Here is a 27,480-nt window from a genome sequence, read left to right on the forward strand (position 1 = left end):
GTGACATATTGGGTTAACCAAAAAAACCCCACATGTTTGATACATCGGAACCCATTAGAAGAATGTTCACTGAAGAAAGTTAGTGACTAATCGTCACTCATAGAATTCTTACATAAAACAATGCTGGAAAAACTCAACAGGCCTGGCAGCTTCTGTGGAGAGAGAAATAGAGTTAACATTTCGAGTCCATATGAATCATCTTCACTGCGCACTGGAAATGTTAACTCTGTTTCTCTCACCACAGATGCTGCCAGACCTGTTGAGATTTTCCAGCATTTTTTGTTTGCATTTCAGATTTTCAGCATCCGCAATATTTTGTTTTCATCCTCGTAGAATTCTTGTTTGCCAATTTCAGAGTACATACTCATCCCATGAGGCACAGCCTACTTGCCTCAATCCAGAAAGCTTAAAGTGCACATTGGCAGAGCCTGTGTGCGCAGGGGTACTTCTGAAATTTAAACAGCTACAACAATGTATAGAGCACTGATACCTAATAATGTATTTGCTTGCAAGGAAACCTGGAAACTAGTGGGAAAATTCTTATTTTGTCATGAGAGTACCACATGGTGGAGGAGGAGAATCCAGGACAATGATTTTACGTTTCTTTTTATTTTTGGAAATGTTAAAAAATGCTGTCCCAAGTGTCATCAGCTCCACCCCTCCTCCTGCAATTTAACTTAAACTGGAAAATGTTTATCTGAGTGAATGTAGTTACAGTTCCCACATTTGTCCTCACCCACTGTTGTTTCCTTCCCTAAAGGCATTGACTCATGCTGGAATATGGTTCCATGGGGAGCCACCTACCCCCATGTTATCTCATTCCTCCAGCCTAACCCTAAAACTTTGGCCAGTGATTTTACCACATTAATTGCACAAATCATTTTTCCTGATGCATGGTGAAGGTAGCCCATTACAAAAAGACATTTAGTTTAACGGTTTTATTCTAAGGTGTTATCACCTCTATTTAGAGGCAGATCATGTGAAAAAGTGCCATTTCTCCTTTCTATCCCATGAGGTTAACTTTTGGGGGTGGGTAGGTGGGGGGGTAAAATTTAATTATGGAGATGTTACTATTTAAAATGTTATTTGTATAAGCCATCTTACCAAGAGTGTTATTACTGCCACAGATAATCTTGAAGACTTATCCATTTATGGATAAAATTGTTTTCTATTTATCAATTTTTCTCACTCCCCTGTAGAGCTCCTATCAAGTGAGAAATGCTGGGTACTTTCAGACTAGCTGCTGAATGCAGTTTCATGAAAGGACCTGTGCCATATGACAATGTATAGATATTGTTTTAGTGAGCTGTACGTTTTTAGTATCTTGAAAAACAAAATGGTAAATATTATTTTTTGCTTTGCAGGTAAAATGTGAAAAGTATTGGCCAAGCAAGGAAGATGAAGTGATCTCATTTGAAGACACTCAGTTCAGCTTAAGATTGTTGTCTGAAGATGTAAAATCATACTACACTGTGCGGCAACTGCAATTACAAAGAATCTCTGTAAGGATACAGTTCACTAAAATTGTCATAATTATATAGAAGCAGTTGTAGTGGTGATTGAACCTTCTTTACAGGGCTGATTTTCCTCCCATCTTGACACAAGCCAGCCTGAGTGTTCTACCTGACCTGATTCTGCTGCTTATGTGCTATTACCCTTCCATTGTACTACTTGGCCTGATTTTGGAGTGCCAGAATCCCCTGCTTCATCCCTTAATTTTCTGTCAAAAATGATGGAATCTGGCTCCTTGAATTCTTGAGTGTGGACCTGCCGTAGTTCACTGTAGTGTAGGCAGTGGATGATCTAGTACCTTTGCATTGGTAGATAGCCGTCTTCTTTAGGCCTGATGTTCCTTTGGGTCTTTCCTGTCACTTGCAGGACCATGCCACTAACAGGGTGAGGGAGAAGCTAGTTTCAGGGCCTTCTGGCTGCTATTCAGAAACACTGACCAGAAAACCTTGATTTCCAATGTCCATCTTGCTGACCTTGAGAGAAGAAAGTAAATGATTTCATCTTCCATGGCTATGAGCTTACCCCTCCCAGATCCTTCAAATTGAAGGGACCTGGGAGCAAGACTAAGGCCATGAATTGTAGGCAAAAGTCCATTCAGGCCTCTGGCAAGCGGAGTCTTAAAATGTGGTGATGTTGCTTCAACTTCATTTGCATGGCCTTTAAACACCAGATCATAAATGGGAGCAGGAGTAGGCTATTCGGCCCATTGAATCTGTTCTGCTATTCCGTAAGATCACATCTGATCTGATTTGTGAACTTAAATCCACTTTCCTGACAGCCCCCATAACACTTGACTACCTTGTTGATCAAAAATCTGTCTAACTCAGCCTATGGTACTTTGAATGACCCAGCTTCCACAGCTCTCTGAGGAAGAGAATTCCAAAGACTTAATCACCCTATGAGAGAAGAAATTCCTCCTTGTCTGTCTTAAATGGGAGACCGCTTATCTTTAAACTGTGCCCTCTAGATCCAAATGTTGTTGCAAGTCTAAAACTTAAGTATGCTTCCTCTTTCTTAAAACTGAAGCCCCAGAATGTAACACCTTTCACTAAAGAAAATATTAATTCTAAATAATGACCTGAAAGGAAGTGGAATTTTTATGGTTTGGGATTTATTTTCCCTTTTGTACATTTAAACTTTCTTGTCCTTCATAGGAGTCTTTATATATTTTGAAAATAGGGTATTGTAGATTTGGAAATGCTGTACATTTTTTTTCTCCAATGTTAGCAATGATTTAACTTGTGTTGCTTATTCTTATTTTGTCTCGTTAGACTGGAGAGACCAGAGAGATCTTACACTTCCATTATACTACTTGGCCTGATTTTGGAGTGCCAGAATCCCCTGCTTCATTCCTTAATTTTCTGTTAAAAGTGAGAGAATCTGGCTCCTTGAACTCTGAGTGCGGACCTGCCATAGTTCACTGTAGTGCAGGCATTGGACGATCTGGCACCTTTGCATTAGTAGATACCTGTCTTCTTTTGGTGAGTAATCATGTAACACCTTGTTATTTAAAACATCATGCTGTTGTCCCCTTGTCCTTAGATACACATTGGGCAGAATTTTGCCCTTGATGGGCAGGTGGGCAGCCGATCGCCGCCACGGAAACAGGCCCCGCTGCCATTTTGAGTGGGCGCTATGCGCTCCATGTGCAGGGGGAGGAGGGATTCCCCAACAGTCAAAGTGCGCTCTTTTGCGAAAGAGCGCACATCCTCCTGAGACTAAGTGCTGTCTCAGGGAGAGCGCTGAAAGTTTCATAAACATCAAAAATAGAAAAATAAAAAAATGATTAACATGTCCCCCTCATGTGACAATGTCACACGAGATGGGACATATTAATAAATATCACATAAAGTTTATTAAATTTTTTTAAAACAGACATGAAATCTCATCCTGCCAGTGGATGAGGTTTCATGTTTTTTCAGAAGCCCACTGGGGCTCCTGGCCTGCCCGCGATCCTTAAGGCTGAACGGTCAGTGCCTTTAATTGGCTTAATTATCCTGGCAATGGCCTCAATTGGCCATTGACAGGTCGGTGAGCGGACAGCTGATCGTGCTGTGCCACCGCCTTCCTGAATATTTAAATGGGGTGGGATGAAGTCGGGGGTTTCCCCCGACGTCATTTTCGCGTCGGTGAGCGGGCCCCACCCCCAGCTCGCCGACAGAAAAATTCCGGCTATTAAATCTAGGCTGGAAGATTACGGCATTATTTTGCGTAAAGCCCAATGAAAATGCCAACGGCTGATTTAATGTTCAGACAGTAGAACAAGTTGCCCATTAAATTTGGAACAGGGCTCATAAAATAACTTGGTGAAGTTGAAGTCAAGTTGACATTTTAGGAGGATAAATTCCCTGAGTCAACTTTCTGTGGCTGATAATATTGTTCCAGATCTTTGGCAATGCAATTTTCAGGTTGTCACAAGGCGATGTTTATGATAGATTTAGCACAACTCCCTGTGATTTTTCTTTTTTTTTTGTAAGCAGGGAAGTGGTTCTGCTCACTGTATACTCATGCCCCCTCCACAACATAAATTATGGCAGAAATCTGAATGTGGCTCAGAGGATTTAAAAAAAAAAAATCATTCATGGGATGTGAGCATCACTGGCTATGCCAGCAATTATTGCCCATCCCTAAATGCCCTTGAGAAGGTGATGGCGAGCTGCCTTCTTGGACCGCTGCAGTCCATGTTGGATATATTTCCAAGTCAGGATGGTGTGTGGCTTGGAGAGGAACTTGTAGATGTTGGTGTTCCCATGCATTTATATGACTTGTCCAGTTCAGTTTCTGGTCAATGGTAACCCCCAAGATGTTGATAGTGGGGGATTCAGTGATGTTAATGCCATTGAATGTCAAGGGGCAATGGTTAGATTCACTCTTGTTGGAGATGGTCATTGCCTGACACTTGTGCGGCACAAATGTTACTTGCCACTTGTCAGTCCAAGCCTGGACATTGTCCAGATCTTGCTGGATTTGGACATGGACTGCTTCAGTATCTGAGGAATTGTGAATGGTGCTGAACATTGTGCAATCATTTGCGAACATCCCTTATGGTGGAAGGAAGGTCATTGATGAAGCAGCTGAAGATGGTTGCATCTTTTGCAACCTTTTACAAGGCTCAATCTGTATCCTTTTTCAAAGGATATAGAGCCTTTTTCAACCAATGCTGTTCCAAGGCATGCAGCACTTAAATAGTTGTACCATCAAGGTGCCTGAACAGCTGTGGTCATTGTGAGATAAACAAGAATAAGAAACATAAAAACTTTTAAATGTCTACCTAAGCAAGCTCCCCACAAAGTCTCTCACCATCCTGACTTGGAACTAAATCACCGCTGCTTCACTGTTGCTGGGTAAAAATCCTGGAACTCACTCCCTAAAAGCACTGTGGGTGTACCTACAATACATGGACTGCAGTAGCTCAACAACTGGCTCACCCACCACCTTCTCAAGAGAAATTATGGATGGACAAGAAATGCTGGCCTTGCCAGTGACGCCCACATCTGAGAACAAATAAAAAAAAGTTATGTCTAGGGTCTAAATTGTTTGCTGAGCAGGATATTTTTCTTATAGATGGAGAAACGCAAAGATCCTTCCTCTGTGGACATCAGACAAGTACTATTAGAAATGAGGAAGTATCGGATGGGACTTATACAGACTCCAGACCAGTTGAGATTTTCATACATGGCAGTTATAGAGGGAGCCAAATATATCAAGGGAGACTCATCTGTACAGGTAAAAATGTAATAATTATTTCTAATCTGTGATATTGCTGACCACAGCTGACTGTTTCAGGATAGGATTTAATCTTCTCCAAGGCGAAAGGTGGTGTGAATGTGAGAGGAGGAACAGCAGCAAGAAGAATAAACTCTTCCTCATGCTTTTCATGAAAATGAAAATCATGTTCCTTTTCAGGTTGGCAACTTTCACAGTTTCACAGTTGTGCTTCGTATCCCAAAGAACTTGGGCAGGAGTGAGTTAGCTTAAAAAAGAATGTTATTCTATCAGACTTAGTGGGTTAGATTTGTGTAATTGCAGGACATGTACCCCCTGTAGTTGGAGGCAGTGCCTATACTGATATGAGCATTACTAAAATAAGTAATTGCATAAACCCACTGTAGAGCCTCTTGGATGTAAAAATTCTATTTGCCGTGCATTTATTTTCCTGGTAATTTCTGCCGTGTGGGTGTTTCTTTCATCACAGCTTTTTTTAAAAGAAGAACCAAAGATTTCCCACCCCTGGTACAGTTCAGTTGTTTTCTCCTTGATTCACCATGTTTTTACTTCCTTGTTAAGTGCTTGAAGGTATTTGTTAATTGGCTATCATACAAATACAAGATGTCCTTGAACAGAAATTGAACTTGGAGCGGTAAACCTATCAGTTTGGACTAGATTCTTCCAATTGTGCTCCAGATAACTCTGCAGACCAGAACCTAGGGAACAAACAGCAAGAAGCTAATCATTGTTCCGTGGTTGGCAGGTAAAATGGTTTTAATTGGTTAAATTCCCTTAGTAACTCTGCACACACTTTGAGATATCCAAATCCTTGGCCCTATAAACCTATGGCTGTCCCTAGAGGGTACACTTCATATCAGGCAGACAGAAACCACAGCCATCAGCACTCTTTGCCTGTTGTTCCATGACATCTTTATCAGTTGATCTCTCCCACCCTCTAGCATACACCTGACCTTCCTTTTTGTTCTACCTGACCCTCCCCCCTTTTTCAACAGCATAAAATCCATCACCTTTCTACTCCTCTTCAGTTCCAAAGAAGAGTCATATTGGACTCGAAATGTTAACTCTCTTTCTCTCTCCACAGAGGCTGCCATGCTTGCTGAAGCACTTTCTGGTTTTATTTAAGGCAAAAACTCTGTGAATCTAGTAATAAATTGGTTCCACTTCTGTAAAATGCTCAGCCTTAGATTATCTGTTGTTGAAACCCTCATGGAATACCTTTATTGTCTCTAGACTTGACTATCCCTAATGCACCCTGGCTGGCCTCCCACCTTCCACCCTCCATAAACTTGAACTCAACCGTATATCTTAATTTGCATCACTCCTGCTGGCTCACCTACATTGGCACCTGGTCTGGCAATGCCTCAGCTTTAAAATTCTCATCCTAGTTTTCATATCCCTTCATGGTCTTTCCCTCCCTCTCCCAGTTATCTTCTCCAGCCCTGCAACCCTCTGAGATCTCTGAGCTCCTCCAGTTACTGTCTCTTGCACATCCTGGAAATACCATGCTGATGCCCCATTCTCTTCAGATACACATTAGATCTATTGATAGCGGTGCCTTTAGTTGTCTAGGCCCTAAGCTCTGGAATTCCTTCCATAAACTTCTTCATGCCTCTACTCCCCACTTCTTTAAGACACTGCAACATGTTACTGCTTTGACCAAACTTTGGGTCACCTACTCTATACCCCTCTTTCTGACCCAGTGTCAAATTTTGTTTGGTAACATTTTCTGAAGAGCCATGGAGCATTTTACTACATTAAAGGCGTTATATAAATGCTGTTTTCATGCACATCAGACATCCTGGAGAACTCTGGAAGACAAGAGAAATGTTAAAATATCTAGAGCTCTGTGAAGTAATTTCCTTTTGTTGTCTGTTGTTTAAGGGATACAAGTCTTACAGGTCACTATACAAATGTTATTCAAATATTAAATGAAGCATTAAAGTCTAAAGCATATTAAAACCATTTTTGCAAACTTGTAAGATATGGGATTTTATTAGAATTTAACCTGCATCATATTTTTTTTTAAAATGACAGTAGAATCTTGATATTAGCAATTCTATCACTTGCAACACTAATGAAAGCATCCAGTTCCTACAGGAAAGATGGTCCTATAAATTGCCTTGGTTGGATTTATGATATGGCTTGGATATTCTAAATATGTATATCTCTATCTAATTATATATGTAAGGTGGGAAATCCCTTCACTTGTTTTTGCTATGTTTGTGCTTGCCCAGCTCTGGAACCAATTCTGAAAACACAGATTTTACAAATGGATCTTTCTACTTAGTTTGTGTAATTGTTTCCAAAAAGTTGACCGGCTTACAATTGTTATTAGATCAGCTTCTGGTGTTAGGAGATTTTCTTGGTAATTTTTATCCTGCATGAGAATGTGAGATTGAAAATATCAGTGATAAAGGCTGACATCTTGAACAATATTGCCAGAACCTCCTGAGCATTCCCAATCTTCAACTTTATGTAGCAGCAATAGGACATCTACTTTAAAATTTTGTTATCTAGCAGGAAAATGAAAATTTATTTTGCTTGTTCTGCTTCCAAATACAGTGCAGTGTTTTTTTAGTCATTCTTTTCACTACATCATTGGTGCCTGAGCATTAAATCATGTTGGCCATGTCCTCTGGTGCTCTTGCCTTGAACCCTTCTGCTTCTCTACATTCCTCAGCACTATGGAATTCCTTCTCAAAACCTATCTTTTTGAACAATTTTCCAGGGATCCTCTTAAAGTCACTCTCTGTTCCCTTACTTTCGATAAAATGCTTTGGGAAGTTAAACAGCTAAATAAATAAAAATAGGAGAGGGGTGAAATATAAGCTGGTTTAAGGTGGGGGGGTGTGCAGTGGTGGGGGTGGTTGTAGGGACAAGCAAGCAGTGATAGGAGCAGATTATCAAAAGATGTCACAGACAAAAGAACAAAGAGGTGTCTGTGACATCTTTTGATTATCTGCTCCTATCACTGCTTTCTTGTCCATACAACCAACACCACCACCACCACCCCCCCCCCCCCCCCCCCCACGCACACACACACACACACACACACACACACACACACACACACACAACTTAAACCAGCTTATATTTCACCCCTCTCCTATTTTTAGTTCTGTTGAAGGGTCATGAGGACTCGAAACGTCAACTTTTGTTCTTCTCTGCCGATGCTGCCAGACCTGCTGAGTTTTTCCAGGTAATTCTGTTTTTGTTTTGGATTTCCAGCATCCACAGTTTTTTGTTTTTACCTTTTTTGTTTTTAGCTAAATAAGTACATTCATTGAGTCTGATCTATCATTCAGTTAGATCATGCCTGATCTATATCTCAAGTCCATTTCTCACCTTTAGTCTGTATCTTTTGATGCCCCTTCCTAACAAAACTATGAATCACAGTCTTGAAATTTCAGTCGACCTACTGTCCACAGCCTTTTTTGAGGAGAATTCCTGATTTCACATCTAAATGATTTAGCTCTAATTTCTAATTTTAAGATTGTCCTTTTTTCTACATTCACCCACCAAATGAAATTATTTTTCTGTATTTACCCTATCAAATTATTTTATTTAAAAGGATCTCAATTAGATCACTCCTCAATCTTCTAAATTTAAGGGAATACAACCAGTCCTTGTAATTTAACTCTTCTGTATTCTGCAGTGTATCCCCTCTAAGACCAGTACATCCTTCCAGTATATTTTTCTATTCCAGATAGAGTTCAACCAAGACTCTGCACAACTCGAGTACTTCTTCCTCACTTTTGAATTCCAAACTTTTTGAGATAAAGGCCAATACTCCAACTTTTTGATTACATTTTATTCCAGTGTAATGGCTTTTATTGATTTGCTTAAATGAACACCCAAGTCTATTTGGCCTTCCACAGTTCTTAATCTGTCACCATTAATAAATTCTGACTTGTCTTGGATCCAAAAGGGGTGACCTCATACCTTCCAGATTGAACGCCATCTGCCATAATTTTGTCTGCTCACTTAGTATGTCTTATGTTACCGGGTGAAGGACTTCAACTTTGTTTGTGCTAATTGTAAGAGTACTGTATATTTGTCCTTTAATATTGCCAATCTAAATGCTTCATCCATGCATATATGCTTCATACATTTACATCAGAAAATAATCTCTGATGCAGAGCAATAATTTATATAGTTGCTACTCATTCTAGTCAGTTATTCTTCACTGAAAAACCATCTCTACCTGCAATGAAAGCTCTCTGAGGTTCTTTTATTTCCAGTTTATTTGGCCCAGCAGATAGTTCTTTTTCAACTTACTTTAATAAAAACTTTATTTGTACCTCCCCTTTACAGCCTTTAAAAATTCCTTCTCAATTTATTTGCTGCCTTCCCTCTCTGTGATTCATATAACAGACTCCCTTTTATGTGACAAAGTATATGCAAGTGGTTGGAAACACTTTGAAGAAATTACAAGTTTGTGTGTGTATAAATTAGTGGGGGTGAGACACTATTGCTGACCTGTGTAAGTCCTGAAAAGGAAGTGTGATGCTACAGAATGGTATTACTGAGCGTGACAAAATTGACAGCAAAACTGATCATCCATATGATAATTACTCCATGCTTGTACAAGAGAAAGATATCACTTGTAGGCAAGTGCGCTACCTAACTTGGCTGCCTTCAGGGGAAATGGCTCCTGAAATGAGAGAAGCTCATTATCATCAAATATATTCCCTCTACAGACTGTATGCATCTACCTTATCATAGATTTTGCCCACATATTTAATCAATTTTAGGAAGATTTGGCATAATTTTGTATCCTTATTTCTTAGTCTGAAAGGTCATTATCCAACAAGAGCTTATGAAACTCAGGTCTACTTGATGTGACATTATGAAACCAAGTCATATAGAACAGATTGGAGAAATCATTTCTGGCTAATCAGATATTTTGTTTTAATCTTTTGTGACCCAAGACACATCTTTGAGATCTTTCTTCCTAATTTTAGAGTGCTATATTTAAAGTAGCAATGGGTTGATGATTAATAGAACGTAGGATTTTAAAAATTGAATACACTAAGCATGAATCAAATTAATTCAAATATATGATGCTTTGTTACAAAAGTCAGATTATTGAGATCTTTATAATATAGTAGAACGTTATGTCATTTACAAAACTAATCCTTTAACAGGGAAGCAGTAGGGCTGGTATTGAGAAAAAGGATCAAACCAATGGGCCAAAGAATAAGCTTTACTGTACCTGTGGTGTGAATTTGTCACCTATTAGATAGTTACATTTTTGAAAATTTTGCCGAGTCCTGTCATGAGTGAGAAGATTGGTAAGACAATTTATTCAAAAGAGGCACTAGGTGCTTTTTTTCTGTTTGTCATTTTAAAAAAATGATGTTATTGCTGTGATAAGGCTGAGCATGGTTTCTTTACTTTCTGCAACTTGCTTTTGTTTAGTGTTGTAATCGTAAAAACAGAACAAGGTTTTAAATATTTTTCTGTATGTGAACAGAAAAGATGGAAAGAGCTTTCCAACGAAGACCAGGATCCTGTAGCAGACCATCCATCTCCACCTCCCCAACCTCCAAAACGCACTCTTCCAAGGTATAATGAGAATAGGGATCTTGATTTACCAGGGGAAGAAACAACAGAAGCAGAAAATAACACCTCCATGGAAGAAACGTTTGGCAAAGTACAAGAAAACACCGAGAACAAAGCAAAGTATGTAAAATGACAATGTTTTAAAAGAAACTAAATCTGTTGCCCTGTTTCTTCTCTTCTATTTTACCCCAAGAATAGTAAAAAACCAAGAGGCAAAAGATAGGGAGGAACTTAAAACAATTGCTGTCACTAGGAAGACTAATGACACTAAAAGCTGACTGGTCCCCAGGACCTGATATCATGCATCCTAGGATTTTAAAAGAAGTGGCTGCAGGGTTGGTGAATGCATTGGTTGTAATCTTCCAAAATTCCCTAGATTCTGGAAAAGCCCCAACGGATTCAAAAGCTGCAAATGTAACACTACTATTCAAGAAAGGAGGAAACCATAGGCCAGTTAATCTAACATCCGCCATTGAAAAATGCTGTTACGTGCCATTAAATGCTATTGAGTGTTAAATGCCATTATTAAGGAGGTAGTGACAGGACATTTAAAAAATCATAAAATCAGACAGAGTCAGCATGGTTTTGTGAAAGGGAAATCATGTTTGACAAATTTGTTAGACATCTTTGAGGAAGTAACAAGCAGCGTGGAAAAGGGGAAGCTGCAGATGTGGTGTACTTGGATTTCCAAAAAGCATTTAATGAGGTGCCTTATAAAAGGTTACTACATAAGATAAGAGCTCATGATGTTGGGGGTGATACTTTAGCATGGATTGAGGATTAGCTAGCTAACAGGAAACAGAGACTTGCAATAAACGGGTCATTTTCAGGTTGGGAAATTAACTGCTGGACTACCACAGGGATTAGTGCTGTAGCATCAACTATTTATGATCTGTATTAGATTTGGATGAAGGAACCAAGTGTATTGTAGCGAAATTGCTGACAGAACAAAGATAGGTAGAATTACAGAATTAAGATTATTGGTAGGAGGATTAGAGGGTCATGAGGAAAAACTTCTTCACCCAGATGGTGGTGGATGTCTGGAATTTGCTGCCTGGGGGCAGAAACCCTCAACTCATTCAAAAGATACCTGGATCTGCACCTGAAGTGCTGTAACCTGCAAGGCTATGGACCAGGTGCTGGAAGGTAGGATTAGAATGGGCGGCTAGTTTTTTTAGATTTTTTCGGCTGGCGGAGACATGATGGGCTGAATGGCCTCTTTCTGTATCGTAACTTTTCTATGGCTCTAAAAGCAAGTTGTGTTTCTACACCAACACATGGACTGCAGCAGTTCAAGAAGGCAGCACACTACCACCTTCTCGAGGGCAGTTAGGGATGGGTAATAAATGCTGGCCTAGCCAGTGATGCCCATATCCCATGATGAATATGAAAAAACACAAGATATAGGTTAAGTGAATGGGGAAAAAAATTGACAGATCGAGTATAATGTAGGAAAATGCGAGGTTGTCCACTTCGACAGGAAGAATGGAAATGCAGAAGATCTCTGAAGGCGGAGGGGCATGTTAGTGGGGTGGTGAAAAAGGCATATGGGACACTTGCCTTTATCAATCAAGGCATAGATTACAAAAGTAGGGAGGTCATGTTGGAGTTGTACAGAACCTTGGTGAGGCCACAGCTGGAGTACTGTGGCAGTTCTGGTCGCCACATTATAGGAAGGATGTGATTGCACTGGAGGGGGTGCAGAGATTCACCAGGATGATTCCTGGGATGAAACATTTAAGTTATGAAGAGAGGTTGGATAGACTTGGGTTGTTTTCATTGGAGCAGAGAAGACTGAGGGGTGATCTGATTGAGGTGTACAAGATTATGAGGGGCATGGACATGGTGGATGGGGAGCAGCTTAGTTGAAGGGTCAGTCACAGGGGGACATAAATTCAAGGTGAGGGACAGGAGGTTTAGGGGGGATGTGAGGAAAAACTTTTTTACCCAGAGAGTGGTGACGATTTAGAATGCACTGCCTGGGAGGGTGGTGGAGACGGGTTGCCTCACATCCTTTAAAAAGTACCTGGATGAGCACTTGGCACATCATAACATTCAAGGTTATGGGCCAAGTGCTGGTAAATGGGATTAGGTAGGTAGGCCAGGTGTTTCTCATGTGTCGGTGCAGACTCGATGGGCTGAAGGGCTTCTTCTGGATTCTGTGATTATTTAAATGGAGAGAAATAGCAGAATGCAATGGTACAGTGGGATTTGGGTGTCCTCACACATGAATCAGAAAGTTAGTGTGCAGGTACAGCAAGTAATTAGGAAAGTAAATAGAGTTTTGGCCTTTATTGCAAAAGGGAGTGGAGTATAAAAGTAGGGAAGTCTTGCTACACTGCAAAGGGCATTGGTGCAACTACAACTAGATACTGTGCACAGTTTTGAACTCCTTACTTAAATTTGTGTTAGAAGCAGCTCAAAGAATGTTTACTGGCTAATTTCTGAGATGAAGGGGTTGGTTTATGAGGAAAGGTTGAGCAGATTAAATCTATATTCATTGGAGTTTAGAAGAATGAGAGATGATCTTATTGAAACATATACAATACTGAGGGGGGTGGGCAAGGTAGCTTCTGAGGAGAGATACTCTTGAAGTGTCTATAGTTTTGCCATCCAGTGAATTCTACTCATGAAGACTCTAATGCAACAAGGTTTAGCCACAAATGCTGAGACCACCTGCACAGGCAGTTCATATGATTCATCAGCAATTAGTTTGTATCTTGGTGCTTGTTCCAACAAGCGTTCAGTATTCAATCTCACTGAAAATCTATGCTGCTGCTTATTGATGCTTTCAAGATATGGTATTTGGTACTGAAGCATCATTCTCAACAAATTGGGGTCAGAACATTTTTTTAGTGTACAAGTTTGAATGATCTTAAGACCGTGTGTCAAATTAAGCTGTTGCTGCACTATACCTTATTTTGGCATATATAAGAAGCAGCTGCAGATTTTAACAGTAAATCCACTGTAATTTGTTTATCACATTGGCAGTTTACCTTTATACCTTCTCTGCTGAAGAAAATTACGTTGTGATGCTTTTTCTGCCACTTTACAGTCCCTCCGTTAACCTAAATATACGCCCAAATGGGCTTGTGGGTAAAAACAGTGGTGCAGTACAAGATATGAAACTTGATTCTTAGTCTGAGTTTTTTAATCTTAGTCAGGCCAACAGAGCACTATAATTGGCTTCAAGGTCATTCTTGATTGTTATTCAGTGAACAGTTGTTAAATTGTTCATGTGTTTCCCAGTATAGGTCACTGGTAAGGTACAAGGTTGCTTGTGGGTCAACATGTAGATTGGGGAATGCCCCAAAGAAAACATGTGCCTTTAGTGAAAAAACAATTGTCTTAAATAGGGCTCCGCTGAGCCTAGACTGTTTGAATATATAGATGTAGCCTTTTTGCCCCCAGCCTCTGGAACATATTTATGTGAAGTGAACAAAGAACAACTTGGAAGAAAGAAGTACACATCTGCATACAGAACTATCTCTTAACCTACTTCTTGACTTCTTTCTGACCTGGCATTTGTTTAACCTACTTGGTTTTTTTTGTGTGTGTTAATTGTTGTCACAGTTATGTATTGGATCTCAATATCATCCTTTCTGGTGAAGGAACTAATGTGATATTTAAAATGATAACTTTTCATATGATCATGTGGGGAAGACCACTTGATAAAGGTGGTGGCTGTGCAGTTTCCTAAGTTATTATAGCAAGCATGCTCCTGAATGAATTTTAACTTCGCCCCTAAAACCAACAAAATTATGGTAATTACTGTTTGTATGTTGTGGTGTCGTTCAAAGAATGACCGCAGCTACGCTTGTGGCAGGCAATCTTATAAGTTTCATGAGATTTCTTTAAATTCATTCTATGAAGAGGGTCTGGTGAGTCACTATTTAAAAAAAAAGCAGTTTTCATATCCGTGTTTCTAATGGACCTATTCACTTCACAGGCGATCTGTAGACAACATCAAAATAATTATTGTGTTCTGTGTTTTTACTGAAAAAACACAAATTTTGTGCAATGGAACTACGTATTTCTTTTCTTTTTAGTATTTCTAATTTTCTTACCATTCCTTTCAGACCTTGCATTATCTGTGGGGGACTTGTCCTCAAACTTCCATAGATTCTGCTCTGAGCTGGTGACCAGGGAGCATAAGATTTAATCTTTGGAATTCACTCTGCCATTAATGCAGGGAAGTAATGTTGGCTGCTCAGCCCTGCCATACCTGTTATAGCTGCATTAAAGTCATAGTTCTGTCAGTGTCCCACAGATCCGATGGCTTCCTCATGCTGCCCCTTTATGCTATGTGTAAGAGAAATACAGTAAATGAATTCTTTAAGAACCTTTTTACTTGGGTTTGTTATTGCCTGTCAATAAATAATTTTCTTGTTTGCCTTTCAGTAACCTTCGAAAACGACATCGTGAGGATAGGATAGCAAGTACAGCGCAGAAGGTGCATAGAATGAAACAGAAGCTAAGTGAAACTGAGGTGAAACGAAAAAGGTGGTTATATTGGAGACCTGTTCTCATTAACATTGCTGCAGTTGCTACTCTTGCAGTTGGAGCTGTTGTTTGCTGCTGTATGTACTTTCAATGATAAATTGTATAACTATGCATTTAATGGTGTTCAGGGGCATATTACATCTGAGGTGTAAGATGCTGAGGAGTCATATCGTCCTTGCACAAGAACAAGATGTTTGAGGATTGACAGGTCAGAGGAGGATGCACTAGAATGGGGTACTGTTTGAGTTTCACTCAACAGTTTGCAACACAGATTCTCAGGTTCTTATATTGCCAGTTGTTTGGATAATTAAAACCACCGAATAGAAGAAAAATCCTGTTGTAAATACGTTATCAGACCTGTGCTGCAATAAACATTTAGTTAAAAATTGTGCTTCCATTAAAAGCAGTCTTTTTCCTGTTTCTTGCTGGTGTTTTCCAGGAGGAAGTTTTTTTTATTTTGGCTCCATGGTGGGACACCTGTACCTAGCAGCCTGGGCATCTGATAAAGCACATTAATTTTGGTAGGCAGGTTTGAGTGTCCATTCCTATAAATGTTAAACCAGCAAGCAGCAGAAAGAAAATCCAGCAACTGCCTTGCCACTGGACCTCTTCCTTATTGCTTTGGCCTGCTGCTGCTGTTCTGCATTTTCTTAAACTGTTTTTTCTTCTTTCCAATCGGCAGAATTGCTGTGCACTTAAAACATTTCTATAGATTTAAAAAATCGTCAGCCTTAAGATATTCAATATTAGTTTTTTTGGATGGCATATTTTTCCTTTGTTTATACTGCTGTGCATAGAGTGCAGTTAGTCACTTAGCAAAGGCATAGGAAGATTTCTGGAAATACAATTTTTAATTTCCTTTTCAAAAATCAATCATTAAAGTATTTGGATTATTTACTGAATCATTATGTATGTATAAAATACTATTTAACTCCTTAACCCATAGAGGTTTCCCAAAAAAATGCGCTGTCCTTGACTTTCTGTGGCTAGGCCTTTCATTTTCATGATTGTATGAAATATGTTTTCCAATTTGAGTATTGAAAACTTCACTAACTTATTTTTAATTATTTACTCAACATTTGATTTTATAGACATGCTACCTATATTTAGAAGTAATAACCATATTTTGGTTTTTCTTTTTTTAACAAAATACTGACCACGTTGTAAAGGCATTGTTGTATAAATGCTGGCAAGGCATCCAAAGATGCTTCTGTGGGTTAAAGAGTTGAGAAGTGTTTCTTGCTAGTGTTGGTTAATGATGTGACTATCCTAAGTTGAAACAGTGGAACAAGCCTATGTATTGGCCAAGGAAGGGGAAAGCTGTTGACATTAACACAACAGATCACACTTAAAAATTGTTGAAGTTTTACATTCCAGTAAGACCAGTTGAATAAAATTTAGTCTTGAGCATTTCATTATATTGTATATTTGTATTAGAGATAATGCATCACATTATAAAATGAGGGGTTGCTGTAAACTTACTGGTCCAGGACCTGAGGATGTAAATTGTGCAGACCTGCTTTAAAATGTACTCCAGCAGTACTCATTGCCACAAGATATAATTAATGACCCATGCCAATGCATTAGCATTACTTCATGGTAGAAATCTTGTATTGCACATTAAAATTTATTATTTATTAACGATGTGTTCCTTGATGTTCAGACCATTTATTGTTTAGCTACATCTTTTCCTTTTCTTAAAAAAAAGAAAATTCCAGTTCTTGGACCAGTTATTTTTTTCAGTCCCATGGCGGGGGAATAATAAAAGTTGTAAGCCTCGATAAAAATGCAACGATAGGCTTAAAAATGACTGTATCAATAATTTATACTTGAGTTATTACTGACAACCATAAGCAATATGTAATGCATTGAGGATATCCAGTGCTGTTGTTACAATTTTGTATTAAAGAGAAAAGACCGTTTCCCCCCCACCCCCATAATTCCTGAATGTGACAGGCAGCACATTTGCAGGCAATGCTTATTTTCACAGACTGGATGTGCACTTGTTTTCCTGTTCCCTTTCATTAACTCTCAAGTATGCAAACTGTGAACATTTGATAGTTACGTTTCTCATTCTGCCTTTCTTCTTATGTAGGACTAATGTTGTAGTCCAATATATGAGGAATTTTCTATGTTCTAGACATTTTTTAGTACCATAAAAGCAATTGCATCTGAAAATTGTGTCACAGTTGTTAACGTTTTTCTTTAGCTGCCGTACATTTAGGGAATAGTGAGGTTCACTGTTGCAGTTCTTGTAAAATTGAAAAAGCATGGAGAGATCAAATGGCAGATACACCATGATCACCAAATTCTTCTTCTTTTTAATAATGCCCAGCTTTCGTATTAAAGTACCGAGACCTGTTCGAACAAGCACTTGTGTGACACATCTGGGTTCAAACTGCGAGTTAAGTTGGTATATTTTTTAGAATCGGTTGACTAAATCCACTGGCAAAGTGAAAAATCCATTAGGTGGGTTTCCTTTAAACGCTGAAATTAATTATTGAAAACAATTGTCAGGTAAGGACTGGACTTATTTTTTGGAGAGCAATAATACTCGAAATTGTTATGATCCCCATAGAGACCGATAACGTTTTTAAAAAAAAAAAAATTCAAACAAAGTTAATAGCTGTAGAGGATGACACAATATTTCATTTTTTAAAGTATTTTACTGTAACACTACACCATATGTAATAATACGCATGTTCGTATTAACAAATGACTAAAAGCACTATTAGCTAAACACTATTTTTGTAGGCAACTTAAAATACAGAATAAAAACAAAAAAACTGCGGATGCTGGAAATCCAAAACAAAAACAGAATTACCTGGAAAAACTCAGCAGGTCTGGCAGCATCGGCGGAGAAGAAAAGAGTTGACGTTTCGAGTCCTCATGACCCTTCGACAGAACTTGAGTTCGAGTCCAGGAAAGAGCTGAAATATAAGCTGGTTTAAGGTGTGTGTGTGGGGGGCGGAGAGATAGAGAGACAGAGAGGTGGAGGGGGTTGGTGTGGTTGTAGCGACAAACAAGCAGTGATAGAAGCAGATCATCAAAAGATGTCAACAACAATAGTACAATAGAACACATAGGTGTTAAAGTTAAAGTTGGTGATATTATCTAAACGAATGTGCTAATTAAGAATGGATGGTAGGGCACTCAAGGTATAGCTCTAGTGGGTTTTTTTTTATATAATGGAAATAGGTGGGAAAAGGAAAATCTTTATAATTTATTGGGAAAAAAAAAAGAAGGGGGAAACAGAAAGGGGGTGGGGATGGGGGAGGGGACTCACGACCTAAAGTTCAACAACTTTAGGTCGTGAGTCCCCTCCCCCATCCCCACCCCCTTTCTGTTTCCCCCTTTTTTTTCCCAATAAATTATAAAGATTTTCCTTTTCCCACCTATTTCCATTATATAAAAAAAAACCCACTAGAGCTATACCTTGAGTGCCCTACCATCCATTCTTAATTAGCACATTCGTTTAGATAATATCACCAACTTTAACTTTAACACCTATGTGTTCTATTGTACTATTGTTGTTGACATCTTTTGATGATCTGCTTCTATCACTGCTTGTTTGTCGCTACAACCACACCAACCCCCTCCACCTCTCTGTCTCTCTATCTCTCCGCCCCCCACACACACACCTTAAACCAGCTTATATTTCAGCTCTTTCCTGGACTCGAACTCAAGTTCTGTCGAAGGGTCATGAGGACTCGAAACGTCAACTCTTCTTCTCCGCCGATGCTGCCAGACCTGCTGAGTTTTTCCAGGTAATTCTGTTTTTGTTTAAAATACAGAATGTTCCTTTAATACTTATAACACATGGCACTCCCCACAGAATTACAATCCTTATAGCAAATTGTCCACGGTCGCTACCAACTTCCAATGTGTTCGTGTTTTCCTGTTTCATTTCAAGTGATTGTCTCCAGGCACTTCTTTCTGTTTTTGGAGATATTCCCAAAACCACCTCGAAAGCTCTTCTCTCTGCTGACCACACCAAATGCTGTTCTTTTCCTTCCCCTCTTTTTTTCCTTCTGACTCAAAAGCTTGGAGCTTGGAACTGGCAAGTCTATTTTTTGTTAGCACAGCTGCCCTTGCCTATTATTCCCAGGTCTGAGAATTTCGCACCTTGCTTAGCCAGTCCCTTAACTAAGCCAGGCTTGTTGTCAGGCAGAATTCAGAATAGTCACATGACCCTGTTCATTTTAATCTAAATTTAAAGACACAGTCCAAAACAAAATAATCTTATAAACCTCATGGTTGTAATGAAATAAAAATAAAGAAATATATAAGTAGTCTTATCGTTTCCTCAAAGTGCTGAGCGTGAAATACATTTTTTCTTTGCACCTTCCTCATGGTTGAAGTATCAGCTATGTTGTTCCCTGATGTATGGTTAAGGTTTTAGGAGATTGGCTCATGCAAAACTGCAGGTATGTTGATGTGGCACCATTATTCCTTGCTGCAATATGTTGTAGCAAAATTTGTGCATATTCAGCAAGTGTTCTATTGGGCAATAACCAAACTATTCCAAATGTAAAAGCAAAATAATGCGGATGCTGGAAATCTGAAACAAAAACAAAAATTGCTGGCAAAACTCAGCAGGTCTGACAGCATCCGTGGAGAGGAAGACAGAGTTAATGTTTCGAGTCCGTATGACTCTTCATCAGATTCCTATTCCTATTGTAATACTGTACAGCAAATTAATGAAATCCTAATCAAATGGAACCAAAGTAATTGCAGCTCCAGGAAAAACACCTGAAATTTTACTGGTATTTATGATTAGGTTGCTGTTAAAGGTACACGTTTATCTATTTGAGCAGTTTTCCTTCATGACACGATGGGAAGATGAAATGATGCTTCCTGTAAGGAAGCTTTGGCCATTTTGTACATCGAAGTATAAAATCTTTGGATAATTACTCATGGGCTGGAGGCAAGCGGGAAAGATGAGAACGTGACTGAGGAAGGGTAAAGAGGCAGGTGGTGATTCTTGGAATCTGCTTTATAAGCATTGGCTCATATAAGGTTTGATATGACAAATCTTTGTTCCAGCCACATTAAATTGAATGGAAGGTAAAGGGAGCGAAAGGGCAGTTGAAATCTCAGATACTGCCTAACCTGCTCAGTATTTCCAGCACATTCCGTTTTTATTATAGTTGAAATCTTATGCTTTACAAAAGCTTCAGTGTTTGGCTACAGTCTGGTTTAACTGTTTTCCCCTTCCTACCAATTTCTCCAGGTGTTTCCTTGAAACCCTTGTGCTGAGATACAAGTAATATTCATGCTACATAGGTGTCTTGCAATGACCATCTCCAACAAGAGAGAATCTAACCATCGCCCCTTGACATTCAGTGAATTTCCCACATCCTGGGGTTACCATTGACTAGAAACTGAACTGGCCTAGTCATGTAAATACTATGGCTACAAGAGCAGGTCAGAAGCTAGGAATCCTGTGATGAGTAACTCACCTCCTGACTCCCCAAATCCTGTCCACCATCGACAAGGCGCATGTCAGGAGTGCGATGAAATACTCCCCATTTGCCTGGATGAGTGCAGCTCCCAAAACACTCAAGAAGCTTGACACCATCCAGGACAAAGCAGTCCGCTTGATTGGCACCACATCCACAAACATTCACTCCCTCCACCACTGACACACAGTAGCAGTAGTGTAAATCATCTACAAAATGTACTGCAGGAATTCACCAAGGCAACTTAGACAGCACCTTCCAAACCCACGACCACTACCATCTGTAAGGACAAGGGCAGCAGATAGATGGGAACACCGCCACCTCGAAGTTCCCCTTCAAGTTCCTTCATGTCACTGGGTCAAAATCCTGGAACTCCCTTCCTAACAGCACTGTGGGTGTGCCTACACCACATGGACTGCAGCGATTCAAGAGGGCAGCTCACCACCACCTTTTCAAGGGCAACTAGGAATGGGCAATAAATGCTGGCCCAGTCAGTGAAGCCCACATCCCATGAATGAATTTTTTAAAATGCACTTTGACAAGCCATAGTTCAATACCATTTATCGCTGTTAGCCCATACATGAAGTTAACAGGCTGATAATTATATCCAAGTCTGTTTGCGCCCTTACTCAGGACCTGCATGTGTCCACTTTCCAGTGGGAACTATTTCAGTGTGATTGGGACAGAAATCTTGGTGAATGATTTAGCTGCTAAATTAAGAACATGCCATTATTTATTCATTCTTTCATAGAAACATGGAAAGATTTACTGCACCAAAGGAGGCCGCTTGGCTCATTATGTTCTCTTGAAATGTGCACTAGCCAGGCCAATGTAGTCGGTGTATTTTGTAGTAGACTTGTGATGGCAAGTCAATGACTGGCTAAACTGAACCTGAGATTAGAGTCCCAAAACACACTGTTGCTCCTCTGCATTGGACTGAGAGACTCTGGAGAGCTAAATTTTTCATTGCTTTTGTTTAAGCACTGGCCATAACCCATTAAAAATTGTGTTACTTCTGGTGTTGGGTAGGTGCGATTTTAAAAAAAAATCAGAGGGTTGTTTCTTTAAGGCTTTTACAGATCACCTGCATGTAAAATATCAAACTATGCGAGATGTGTTTGGTGTGAAATGACACAATTCATTTCTCAACGTGCCCAGAGATGATGTTACTTGCTGTTCTTGATGTCTGGTGGTTTTACACCTTTTACTTCAACCAATGCTGCTTGTTCTAGGGAAACCAGAACCTGGTGGCTGTACAGGAAAGAGCTAGGGGGCTGATCAGCAGTGTCAGAGTGTTAAATCATAATGATTGATTTGGTAAACTAACTTTTTGTCTGCAAAGTAATTATGCTGGGGAGCTCATATGTATTACAGGGTTAGATGGAGCTTGACTTCAAAGAATGTCATGCAAGTAATACAAAAGACACAGAGGTTCAAACTGGTGCAAGGGAAATCAGGACTGTTAGAACCATTGAAAAGTTACAACACAGAAGGAGGCCATTTGGCCCATCTTGTCCATGCCAGCCTGAGGACACGTAGGTGCCCTTTCTAATCCCACCTTCCTGCACCCGGTCCATAGCCCTGCCGCTTACAGCACTTAAGGTGCAGATCCAGGTACATTTTAAAAGAGCTTAGAGTTTCTGCCTCTACCACCAACTTGGGCAGCAAATTCCATTCACCCACTACCCTCTGTATTGGCTGGAACAACAACTTCACATAATGAGTGATTTTAACATCTGAAGGTGATTGATTTGTAGGACAGCTGTGGGGGAAGGGGGAATCGGGGGAATAGCTAGAGTAAGTTAATGAACAGTTGGTTGCTGTCATGAGGGAGCAGCAGGATATCTCAAGATTGATAAACTGAATTAGGCTGAACTTCTATAATCCAGTGAATTTGCAAAATGTAAATTAAACGCACATTTAAAATACATTTCAAACTTAACCCTTTAAAGAGCTTATTGTATATTTGTATTGTAGTTAACTACTCTAGTATAGTGGTGGCTAATTGTTGATAACTAAGCACATACGAACATGGAGCAAGAGTAGGTCTTGCTCCACCATTCAATACAATCATGGCTGATCTGATTGTAACCTACCCCAATAACCTCTCATCCCCTTGTGAATCAAGAATCTATTTAGCTCTGCCTTAAAAAAATTCAAAGACCCTGCTTCCAAAGCCTTTTGAGGAAGAGAGTTCCAAAGACACAGAAATAATTCTCATTTCTATCTTAAATGAGTGACCCCTTATTTTTAAACTGTGACCCCTAGTTCTAGATTCTCCCATAAGAGGAAACATTCTGTACACATCCACTCTGTAAAGACAGCTCAGGATCTTAAAGATTTCAATTAAGTCACCTCTTACTCTTCTAAACTCCAGTGAATACAAGCCTAGCCTGTCCAACCTTTCCTCACAAGACAACCTGTCCATTCCCGGTATGGGTCTACTAAACCTTCTCTGAACTGCTTCTAATGCATTTACATCATTCTTTAAATAAGGAGACCAATACTGTACATAGTACTCCAGATGTGGTTCCAACAGTGCCCTGTACAATTGAAGCATAACCTCCCTACCTTTGTATTCAATTCCCCTCACAATAAATGATAACATTCTATTAGCTTTCTAATTACTTTCTGTAAATGCATACTAGCCATTTGTGATTCATGAACTAGGATACCCAGATCCTTGTAAATCTCAGAGCCCTGCAATCTCTCACCATTTGGATTATTTTGTTTTATTCATCCTGCTAAGATCGACAGTTTCACATTTGCCCACATTATATTCCATTTGCCAAATCTTAGCCCACTCACTTAACCTATCTATGTGCCTTTGTAGTCTTAAGTTCTCTTCACAACCTACTTTCCTACCTATCTTTGTGTCATCAACAAGTTTAGCAACAATACCATCTGCCCCTTCATACAAGCCATTTATATAAATTGTTGAAAGTTGAGGCCCCACCACTGATCCCTGTGGCACACCACTTGTTACATCCCACCAACCAGAAAAAGACCCATTTATGGCTACTCTTAGTTTCCTGTTAGCTAGCCAATCTTCTATCCATTCCAATATGTCACCCCCTACACCTTGAACTTTTATATTCCACAATAACCTTTGATGACCTTATCAAATGCCTTCTGAAAGCCCAAGTACAGTAAATCCACCGGTTCCCCTTTACCCACAACACATGTGACTCTTTCAGAGAACTCCAATAAATTGGTTAAACCTGATTTCCCTTTCTCAAAACTGTTTACTCTGCCTGATTGCCTTAAACTTTTCTAAGTGCCGTGCTATTACATCTTAAGTAATAGCTTCTAACATTTTCCCTATGACAGATGTTAAGCTAATTGGCCTGTAGTTTCCTGCTTTCTGTCTCCCTTTTTGAATAAAGGAGTTACATTTGCTGTTTTCCAATCTAATGGAACTTTCCCCAAATCTAGGAAAGTTTGAAAAATTAAAACCAAAGCATCAACTATTTCACTAGCCACTTCTTTCAAGACCCTAGGATAAAGAACCACAACTCACTCAGCCCACAACTCAAACAATTTGCTCAATAGTCATTTGGTAGTACAGAACTTGTGTTGCTGAAAAAGACGTTTGGTTGAAGCTTTTTGTCTTACACTCGTCAGGACAATCGCAATGTGATTTCGCAATTGAACAACATTTACTAAATAACCCTCAGTCTGCTTAAAGTTACACTGGCAGCCAATTTAAGATTGTCAGTCTGGCTCACAGTTTGGCACATTTGCGTGTACTGGAAGCTACATATATTAATACACAGAGCCCTGTTCTTTGCAGACAGAACGAACATGTGCACACATTGTGCCTGTTTCAGCCAAACAAAATAAGTGACAGCCATTACAAAAACAAAAATAAAAACACCTGGAAAAACTCAGCAGGTCTGACAGCATCTGCGGAGAGGAATACAGTTAACGTTTCGAGTCGTATGACTCTTCAACAGAACTAATGAAAAATAGAAGAGATGTGAAATATAAGTTGGTTTAATGGGGTGGGGGTGGGACAAATAGAACTGGATGGAGGGCTAGTGATAGGTGGAGGTTGCCAAAAGATGTCATAGACAAAAGGACAAGGAGGTGTTGACGGTGGTGATATTAGCTAAGAAATGTGCTAATAGGTGACATTATGGGTAGAAAGCAGGATGAGCAAGTGTTAGCCATTCGCTGGTTCATTTCTCAGGGAAATGCCTGGACCAATCAGGGTCAAGCTGCCTGGTTTAAATTTCAAACAATGTTTGGCAGTTAACTGTCATTCACCATTAACTGGTGCATTCACCATGGCAAAGTCTGTACAAATCAAGAGTCCACGCCAACCGATCAGCACTATCTTCTCATATAGTATAAAGTTGTTGCTTCCCCTGACATTGGCATTCTTGTGATTGTCCTGATGAGTGCAAGATGAAAAGCTTTGACAAAATGTCTTTTTTCATCAATACTCAAATTTGCTCAATACCACTTCTCTGGTAATTATAATTTTCTTGAGTCCCTTCCTGCCCTTTCGTTTCCTGATTTACCGCTATTTCTGGGATGTTACTTGTATCCTCCTATAGTGAAGAATAATGCAAAATTCTTGTTCGATTCATCTGCCATTTCCATATTTTCTACTAAGAGTTCAGAAGATCAACTTAAACACATTAAGTATCAAAATATTGAGGAGAAATGACCCCATGTGTAATTTCAAACCTTCACGTTTAGCAATCACTTTCCTGTCATGGCCCTCTAAGTGAATCCAATATACACAGGGACCAATAAAAAGGGGGGAAAAAACAAGAAGTAGGAATGCATGATATCTGCACATAGTACTGATCTTCTGACAAAGTTTAATGATGCATTCCCATTTTAAAAATATACAATCCCTCGCTGTTGAAGCTCCTATATAATGGAATGACCAGTTGGTACCAAGCACGAGTGACTTTGAGCCACGCCCAGTTTAATGCCTTGAGATGAAAACAGAAAAGGATTTGTTTTTTTAAATGTATTTTCATCCAGCTGAGCATTTAATATGTATTTTTTCCATCCCTCGAGTTCTTCCATTTATATCTCATTTGACATTGTATATCCCCAGATCTAGAAATCATTGGTACCAGTGCAGTAGGCTGCTCACTATTCCTTGTTAATGTTCCCCTATCGTCAACCGATACCTCTACTTTTACTTCTGCAAGATGTGCCCCATGTTAACCTGTGCAATTCTTCTTCCTGTTTTGCAGTCCTTTTGGTCATCTCTCAGCTCACTTAAGGCATGTGAGTAACAACTGCGGTGCTGCCATTTGAACTTGAACACTGCCAGCACAAAATATAATTGGTGCAAAAAGTAGTTGATGAATTTAACACACATGCAGAATAGGGGCTTCTAATATTTCTATCTCATCCCTTCAATATTGTAGCACCAAATCTCACTTAGACACTTAAGTTGAACTTTTGAGCACTCAATTGTTTGCATATGTTCAGATACTTGATGATCAGTCTGCTTTCATAAGGGATATTTGAAAAAAAGATTAACAATTATTACTGACTTGAGCATTTTTGAAATTGTAACAAATGTGTAAAGTGGCTTAAACTGTAAAATAATTTGCAAGTTATTTTCTTATCCATTGGAAAAAGTGGAAGGAACCATTTTTTAAAGTGCATCCCTGAAAATAGTATACTTGCGGAATTGTGATCCACGCTCTTGGTTGAATGAAGTTAGATCATATTGAACCTTTCCTAACAAAAAACGTAAGTTCAAGCTTGTCAGTCAAGAAGTTCTCTTCGCTTCTAAAAGAGTTGGGGGGCAACATTTTTGGTGTTGAAATATTAATGATTTCTACAGTGTCATGCTATAGTTTCATATATTGACAAGTAGTTCTCCTTAACCTTACCTAGGGTGCTTTAGGTTGTGATCTGTAAAGGTGGCAATCTAGATATTACAAACTTCAAACAGCTTTGCAGGCTAGTGTTTAGTATTGTGGCTTGAAAGCCTATTGCAGACCCTGTGCACCTTGAACGTTTAATTTGAAGGTAAGAAGCCTTTAATTGAAGCAGTGATTATGGCGTATTTCCCTATATCAGCTAACAGTACTCTGTGGAAAGCAACTTCTGGAAAGCGGAGATGTGCAGTTAAACATGAAAATCTGGAAGTTGCTGTGCAAAATGCTCTGCTCCACCATAAGCTGTACAAAATTGGCATCGAGCTGTCTGGGTCTCCATTCAAGTGTGTTGAAAGGTGCGAAGTCCTTGTACTTTCATCGTAGATATGGGTTAAACTTGCCACAGAAAGTTGGGGTTTTAACTTTTGCTTTCATTCTCTTATCTCTCTCCATCTAATCTTTCTTTCCCTCTGCCTATTTCATTTTTTATACCTAGTCTAACATTGAATTCACCATTCTAACTAGGCTTGCTGCGCTGCTCATTAACAATTCTTCAGTCTAAGTAAGGAGATGCACTGTTTGTTTGCCCAAACCGAGGGCATAAAGCTGTTTGTATGCCTCACGACTGTAACTTGCCTTTCAAATTCACATAAAATGTCGATAGGCCAGTGCCAAGTCATTCACTACTCGCAGCACAAATCTGCGTTTGTCTAGTAGATTCAATTTATTTGATGAGCAGGTGCAGGTTCTGAGCATAAAGACAGGAGACTTCACCTCTTGAGAGAAGCGTCAGAAGAAACTAACAAATTAACTGGTCATTAATATATTTATAATTTCATGATTTTTTTAAA

General features: G+C 39.4%; 1 protein-coding gene across 2 annotated transcripts in view; it reads left to right on the top strand.

Annotated features, from left to right (window-relative positions):
* LOC121279030 (tyrosine-protein phosphatase non-receptor type 2-like) overlaps positions 1-27,480 on the top strand; it is a 73,194-nt gene that overhangs the window by 39,180 nt on the left and 6,534 nt on the right. Inside the window, exons 5-9 of one of the 2 annotated variants that reach the window (XM_041189787.1) lie at positions 1,365-1,502; positions 2,784-2,993; positions 5,077-5,238; positions 10,718-10,926; positions 15,208-15,309. In XM_041189787.1, coding sequence (XP_041045721.1) covers positions 1,365-1,502; positions 2,784-2,993; positions 5,077-5,238; positions 10,718-10,926; positions 15,208-15,309 — 821 coding nt within the window. The remainder of the gene's footprint in view (positions 1-1,364; positions 1,503-2,783; positions 2,994-5,076; positions 5,239-10,717; positions 10,927-15,207; positions 15,310-27,480) is intronic. The other variant, XM_041189786.1, reaches the window with a different exon arrangement.

The sequence above is a fragment of the Carcharodon carcharias genome, chromosome 6 (assembly GCF_017639515.1).
Source record: "Carcharodon carcharias isolate sCarCar2 chromosome 6, sCarCar2.pri, whole genome shotgun sequence".
Taxonomy (NCBI): Eukaryota; Metazoa; Chordata; class Chondrichthyes; order Lamniformes; family Lamnidae; genus Carcharodon; species Carcharodon carcharias.